Source organism: Echinococcus granulosus, assembly GCF_000524195.1.
Source record: "Echinococcus granulosus chromosome Unknown EG_S00058, whole genome shotgun sequence".
NCBI classification, from domain to species: domain Eukaryota; kingdom Metazoa; phylum Platyhelminthes; class Cestoda; order Cyclophyllidea; family Taeniidae; genus Echinococcus; species Echinococcus granulosus.
Window position 1 is genome coordinate 118,858 of NW_020170438.1, and position 8,171 is coordinate 127,028.

At 36.9% G+C, this 8,171-nt stretch overlaps 1 protein-coding gene across 1 annotated transcript in view; it reads right to left on the reverse strand. All coding sequences in view use genetic code 11, as the record gives it.

Moving 5' to 3' along the window:
• Positions 1-6,790: 6,790 nt before the first annotated feature.
• Positions 6,791-8,171, reverse strand: part of EGR_06498 (hypothetical protein) — a gene marked incomplete at both ends in the record, with an annotated part of 5,414 nt that continues 4,033 nt past the window's right edge. Inside the window, 2 exons of the mRNA XM_024495747.1 lie at positions 6,791-6,879; positions 7,199-7,269. Of these exons, the coding sequence (XP_024349811.1) occupies positions 6,791-6,879; positions 7,199-7,269 (160 nt within the window). The remainder of the gene's footprint in view (positions 6,880-7,198; positions 7,270-8,171) is intronic.

The window sequence follows — 8,171 nt, forward strand, 5'->3', positions numbered from 1 at the left end:
TTAATACAAAGATTTAGCGAAATCGGTACCTCTTGTTCTATTTTTGACTACCAACTTAACCATAGATAAGAAAATGTCCTTATATTTACAATTTACTTCAAAGTTTGACTAGGAGATACTGTTTTCGATTTTAAATAATACTTGAACTTTAAAGCTGATAGAGCATTTTTTGTGGTTCCCTTTTAACTTGCAACTAATGCTGACTAAAAACCCTCTCTTGAGTACTTATAAAGTCAGATCACACTGCTCTCTCGTCTCTTCAAGTAATTTACGTGGTATATACTTCCCAAGAACAAATGAACAGCAATGAAGGCAAGTATTCTGGGCTATCCAAATTGGTCAAGACAGAAGCTGTCATTAATTTTGAAACAACTCGATTTAGGTAACAGAGACAGGAGGAACCTGCAAATGGTAAACACAACATTTATTCGATGTACCTGGGAATACTGATTAGCTTTTGCAATTTGAGATTTATGAAAGTTCATTTATTTTCTTATATCATGAAGCTTCCGGCTACCAAGCTTCAGCGTACAAAGGGCACGGCCGATTTCAAATTAATCTACGCTCAACTGCAAAGACAGAAGGCCATTAATCAAGTAAATTTTATCGAGAGAGGCGAAAAGAAAACACTTTTTAGAGCTCTAACATGCAACAGGTACTTCATCGCCGATTCAATTTAGAGACCAAAATCCTTCCGCTTCGGGTACTAAAAGAGAATTGCGTGAGAAGGGAAGACTAAAAAAGTTTGTTACGACTCCCTCCAATTCTTGCCTGCGTGATTACGCTTCGCTGTAGTTAAAAGAAGTGCCGCGGATTTTGAAAAAAGAGGGATCATTGCAATGGAGGAGGGAAGTTTTTCCTTGTCTTGACAATTCTTTCAGAGAATGAAGAGTGAGTGTGTGAGAGTTAGCGCGGCAAAATTCTCCAGCCAACTTAAAAGGATCTATTTTTTGGGGGAACTAAGAGAATGCGATCCGAGAGTCTTTTGCTTAAAACCTCGGTGTAGGGATTACGGTAATTAGGAAGTTTAACGATACCGAGTATGTTATTGAGGTATTGTATCCTGCTTTTATTTAGGAAGCTTGTTTTGACTATCTTAATTTAATTGACATTTAAATTATTGTCAAATGACTCAATAAGCTTTAGGATTTAACATATATAAATTACAGTATTCTTGCTTAAACTTTTTATTCTTCAGAGATACACGCTTCAACCAAAACTTGAAGCGTATTTAAACCTTTGTTGTTTAATTTCCTATATAAAAGACAAGGATAAGAAGCAATTTAAGGTACCTTAGGACTTTTTATATTACAAGTTGTCAACCTACGGCTTGTGTGAAGACGAGAAAACTGGGATTGACGCATTTTCTTTTAACATCGCATGCTTGTGGTGCCATAAATTTGTGAAATTATGTTCCCTTTACCAGTTAATGGTAGTCAAGCGTAGCCCATTGTAGTACGGACCGGGTGACCGAGTTAAAAACAGTAAAAATGTGTAGAATGCCCATCTTTTGAGGATGTTTGTATTCCTCAAATTTTTGCTCTGCTGTTGAATCTGTCGCTTATGCAAGTTGTGAGGCAACATTCGGACAAAAAGGCATTCAATCAAATATCTACTACAATGAAAGTTAAGCGTACTTGACAAATTGTAAAGAAATTATGCCAACAGTGGGAGAAAAGTCAAAAATCTTCAGAATCACACGATGCTTAAAATTCAGGGCTTGACAATCTTCTCCGAGTAACTGTGAATGACAATGAAAGCTATGAGAACAACGTTGTGCCTGTGGCACAGCCAGGATTTTAATTCCAGATTTGATGTTTCCGAATCGACCTTAGAATACCAGTGTTTTACCTAAATGAACTATTTTAAAGAATTAGCCAACCACAGTGGCAAGATTGCGAAGGCAGTCGCATAAGTCTCTATGGTTGTGTGGTGTCCATCTAGATGTATTTTAATAGTAAATCTTCATTTACATTGACTAAGAGCACCACGATTGTGTCAATTAATCAGATATTTTTATTTTATTTCAGCCTTATAAAAATCTTTGCAGTTGTCGTTTGGAACTCAAAGTTCTCTCACTTTTTGACTAACAATTCGAAGTGGTAATCTGGACTGTTTAGACAAATTCACTTGATGAGAAAGCAAATGTGATAAAATGGTTTTTTCCCCATTGACTCACACCTATGTGATATGGCAGAGGATAAAATTTCAGATTAGAGAAGATAATTTCAGCTTATGTGTATGTGCTCCGGCTCTCTCTGACGTGTTTTTTTAAAGGGAGGGCGTTAAGTCAGGCCAAGATTTGCCGACTACCACGAAGCAAAAAACTGAGGTGCCTTGGCGCCAATGAAAAGCTAACCCCCCCTTACTCTTTCCCCCTCACGTTCCTACGGCTAAAAGAGTGTGATCGTGATCAAGTGTGAAGTTTTCTCAGAATAAGTCGGCATTTTAGGATGCGGAGGTAGGTTTTTACTATCAGCTCATTTTTATCGAGCCTAGGGAAAAAACGACAACGGATGGACAGTTTTGTAGACGAAGACTTCTCATTAAACTCTGGTTCATTCAAAATTAAAAAAAAGTGCAAATTATTATATGAATTGTAAAATTCCGGAGACTTATCATAGTGAAATGAAATGAGTGGTTAAGAAAAATTATGCCCAAAAGGTATACGACATTTAAAAAGCTTTTTTGCCTTTCTACAGTAGGTTTCTTTTTTAGCTTTGAGAGAATGTCAAAACTACTCTCAGTTTTTGGACAATTTTACCTAGGATGGCACAAGTATCATCCCTCTTAGTAGTTCAAAGGGTGTCAGGCGCGTACCACTACCGCAATCTGGCGCATGGGAGGGACCGAGAGACAATAATGTTTAGTAGTTTAGTGGCTTGGCTTTATCGTAGGGACTGAATTATGGATGGCTGCTGTACAGCCTTACGGAAAATATTCTTTACTACGTGGAAATCTGTTTACTGTTTATGCTTGAATAATTGTATATCTTGCGCGATTTGCTACTTCGCTCGTCCATACTTTATTATTTTGGACATTAGCGACGTGAGCATAATACACAGCGTGTCGTCCTACAGAAGATTTCCTATTTAGGCTTCATTAATTTAATTTATACACAGAGTAAGTGTCACCTAACGAAATGAAAAAGTGCTTTAATTCAAGATGCCTCTACAACTTAATTTACAAACAACTTTTGGTGTAATCTTTGGCTCTGTGTCCTTTTGTATGCAAAAAAGGTGAATAGCACGAACTGGTACATGCACGCACTTGAGAAGGGAGAGAAATGTTTATCTGTAGGCGTGATTGATATCTTCCAGCTACAGGCATTTTTTAAAGCCCTTTTTGTTACACTGCTTTTATCAGGGTATGGATGAACAGAAAAAAGGCGATGCCATCATATCAGTGCAGAGTTAAAAAAGGGGGCAGCAACTTTCCGTATTAAGGAAAGGGAAAAGTTGATTGATAAACTCAGAGATTAACATCGTAAAAATTATTAGAAGACAGGTCCTTCACCTCCCTTGTTAAATTGCAATGCTCTCTTAGTGGCGGCTGCTAAAGATGGACCCATGATGCATGATTCTATGCACTGATTTGAAATTGGATGTTGTATAAATTGTCCTTCTCACTTTTATCCTTTTAAATGTGTATTTTATGTCCAGGCACGCCTAATGTGAAGGCTCTGCTGCAAAGGATCTTTTTTAAAAATTTCAACACAAAATGTTAAAAACTAATTGAATTTAGGGATGACTTTGACTAATGTCAACAAATGACATCACATAGGTAGGCAATCGTTTTTTTCTTTTTACTTAATGCGTATCTACCTATTTTTCTCTCAGATTCATTTTAAATATAATATGGGAATGTGTGAGGATTATTTATTTCGTGGAAAAGGTTTATTTTGTGAATCGAAGCATCGAAATATTTTGTACAGGAAGACATTTTATTAGCTTTAAGTGCAAGGAAAATAATAATAAAGGAAATTCTACCATTTGATTTGTAAAAGGAATTGGATGTAATCTCCGGTTCCTTTCTTTATTTGGTATAATCAAAGGAATTTCGCACTTTGTCTCATTACAGAAAAGAAGTGGTGCCTCAGTAGGAATTACTACTCGGCACCCATACTGGTCTAAGTTTTATCTCGCCAATTTGTTTATCAATTTTAAACCAGCGTAGATTTTGAATATTAAGCAGATTTTGGTTCTAAACACATTTCATTTTATGGTACTGGTCATTTGTGTCTAAATCCTATGCCAGTTTCATTAGCAAACATATAAGAAACTCATTTCCTGTGCATTTTATTTCATCTTTGATATACCTCCTTAGCGGATTATAGCGTAAATCGTTTGCACTTCCTTTTGCAAATTTCAATTTGTAAGCATAGGTTAATTTTTTTATTTGTAGAGCGACATTAATCCTTCAGCATCGGCAGAGTACCATGCACTGTGGAGGATTCAAACTGGTCATTGCGAGAGTAAAAACTTTCTAGAGGCAGCTTTTGAAGTGAAAGGATGGGAAGAAACGCACCTTTATAAGGCACGTTTTGGGTGCCCTAAAAGAAATATCCAACACATTTATGAATACCTTACCTTTTTCAAAAGAACTTCAGTTATCCGCCTTCCGCACATTCCAGATCACGGTCAACTCTACTTTAATGATGGTCACAATATACGAACCTTTTTTCTTCAAAAGTTACTCCCCGAGTAAATTTTAAAAGGTGTCTAAAGTCCCCTTTCTCAGTTCGTCGACAAGTAGTTCGAATGAAAAATCTGCTATAAAAATGGGAAAAACAACCAATTGTAAGACGTCGACTGCTTGATCCAGTTCCTTCTCGACTGACACATTACCATTCAACTTACCTTATTTATTTCCTACTGTTTCTTTTCCCCGTCAGGCGTAGCAATGGAAATTGCCAAGCGAGAATTCCCTCCCATTGTGATTAATGACGCCTGTCAGGGACGGAAATGTGGAAGGAGATGGAGTGGTGCGATGGAAAAAAGTCACCTCACAGCCCAAAATGCACAGCTGTCGAGGCTGAAATGAAGATAATTGTTGTCGGGGCATGACCGAGCGACACGACTACGACGATAATAACGAAAACAAGAGTGAGAAGAAGCAAAAAAGTCTGATATAGCTGTGGCGCTAGCTCTGGCACTGGCACGCAAATCAGTCTTCATTTGTGTGTACCGGAGTAAAAGAAAAAAGCCCTAATCCTCATCTTCCTTCTCCTCTGTTTATCGCCTCTTAGTTTTTTTGCGCCGTTTTGTGAGGCGTTTTATGAGGCTAAAAAGTTTCTTAAAAGGCTGCTGGGGCGATGTTTAATTAACGGCAAAACTGCTGAATTTTGCACATTTTTAACATTAAATAAAAACAGGATCCCTTTATTTCAAAATAATTGTAACAGAATATTTAAACATTTATATTAATCTCCTTGTTTATTCCTCTTTTTGGGGACAGTATTTTGGGGTAATATTCAAACAGCACGGGTCGTTGGACAGATAGCTTGTATGCATTGGCGGTAAAAAGGTTTTAGAAGTAACGGTTGGTTGCCAGAAAGATAAAGCCTGCTGTAGTGGCGTTTCGCTGTTAATTTTGACGTATGCTTTGACCACCTTAGTGTGAAATTGAATAGTTGTCTTAATAAATGACGCACGAGCAACCGTGAAATCACACAAGAGAAATTTGTCCATTATGACACTGTTTAATGTTGAAAGGTTAGCACACCAAGTGAACTACGAATTCTTTCTGTTTTTGATCAGCTAAGTTAATTTAGCTGCTGCACTGTGTTAAAAAAGCCGTTTACTAAGGAAAAATAGAGCTTTTAAGATTGCGTCGATGGAAATGGTGAAACTCGGATCTATAGAAGCGTACCTCAGACGCTAGTTTTTCAACACCGATAATGAAGTTAGGTCAGCTACTCTCTCCACGCAAAAGCGGATCTTTGGCTATTGGTCAATCTTTGGGAGGAAACTTGTGTAAATTTAGCAACAGAAAATCAGGTAGAAAAGCAGTCCGGGTCTACAATCTATTAAATGCTTTCTTTTCTTCTAGGCACTCAAAGTGCTGATCTGGCCTACAATTCTCTTTTAGGGTAGCCCAAGAGAGTTTAAGGGAGTTTTATTGTGTACCCCAAGCAGCAGGCATATTTTTTTAACTAGTGAATAAATTAGTAATCCATCTTAGTTGTCTGAGATACTTGTAATTTTAACGGCCTCATTCATAATTCATTTGCAATGCTTTGTTGCTCAGTGTAAAAGCAGTTTTCCCGGCAAATAAATGACCGTTCTTTCATTATTATAGGAGTAAAAAGGCATATTTGATGTCTTAGTTACACTGATAAATTAAAAAATCAAAACAAAATGCAGGCTTTTGCAAATAGAAAAAATCTTTTCAACTTTACAGAAATACTCAATCAGGTGCCATATTCAACTAATCTGCAGGGAATTTTAGAGGATTCCATGTCAAATGGGAACATTTCAATGCAGACAAATAGTTCAAGTGTAAAACCAACTTATTTTACTTCATTGTGGTGTTTACACTGATTGTGAGTGTATCCAGTCATGCCTTTCATGCTTCCAGCCTTCCTCCTTTTTTTTGATAGCCATATGGTCATGGTCCAGGCCATCTTCCGACGTTGCTGAGATTTGTTTGACTGGGACCTTTAAACACGTGAACGTGTCATTGTCGGATAAACAATGAATACCGAGGTGCCTCTGACGTGTTTATGCATTTGACCGGGGTTTTTTGGCTCAACGATTCCACGTAAACACTCAGACTATTTCAACCACTCTTAAAATGATATTACTCTTGGTTGTTCACTCCTGGCACATAATAATTTAAATTTTGGTCCAGTACTTAAAATATCAAATATTGAAAAGCCTTTTTTTCTTGAACAAATTCAAATTATCATTCATTGTTAATCATTCTGTTATTTTATTTTAATATTTTCGTTTCGATTATAACTAAATATAGTATGTACAGAACTTTGCTAAAAATATGGTCGTGATTGTACTTTCAAATGCATTACAAAACGATTTAATGCTTTGTTTTTTAACTCTTTGTTTTGGTTTTGAGGACACTTAGGGCTCGGCAAGTGTACATTTGCCGGGCCGCATGGCCTCCGAGGTTTGCCGGTAGGCTTCAGCTTCCTTCTACTTCTGCCATCTTTAGAGGAGTCTCTTAATGCTACCTTTGAAACCAACAAAACTTATACTTATAAGAGTGGTCCCCATTTTTCTGTCAATTTTACTGCTGTCACGAAAGAAAATGCTGAAATTTTAGGACAATTAGCATGGATATAAATTTAAAACCCGATTTTTGCTATGCTTACGCTTTTTAAAGCCAAAAACTATCAAGCAGGATGAAAATAAGTAGTAGACAGCCAAGTGAAACGAATTAAAAATATTGTGCTCTTAAGCTTTCGAGGTAAAAACTAGGTTTTATGAAAAAGCAGATGCTCCAACTTTCTTCCCCAAAACTGTATCCTTCATGTGGAAAAAATAATATTTTCGCCAAAACATTCCATTGCGAAACTTAGCAGTGGTGTTATTATTTATTGGGCACGATCGAAATGACAACTAGCCGCACACCACAAGTCATCTCCTAAGGCTTTCTTATTTCCTATTTTAAGCCAATTTTCTTTCCTTGTCAGAAGTTAAAATCAACTTTTTTCGCCTTCCTCATTGTATGGTATGATGAAAAACATTTTTCAAACTATCAAAAGAACTTTTAAAAAATTGCAAAAAATGCTAGCGCTAGTGAAAAATGAAACCTTGTATTTTACCTCGCCTATATTCATGACTAAAGGCAAAAGGCTACTTTAGCAGTTTTATTTGAAAACATATGACAACGCTAGAACTGGAAGATTTCGTTGTGAGATTGACATAAGCTCAGGTTTCCTAAACCATACACAGTTTCTCTTTTTCTACCCCCATATAAATGCGATTTGTGTTTCTATAAGGATATATCCCTGGAAAATTTCATTATTTATAGCCCTTTATCCTGAATAGCTCCTAAGGTATACCCCCTGACTGAAAAGATTTAATTAAAATTAACTCTTTCTCTCCAGCGGTGCATTTGAGCCAATTTCATCCTTTTGGGGTAGAATCACGGCACGCACATCGCCGCGCATTTTCTAAATCCCACTATCTCTCTCTCCCATCCACCCCTCT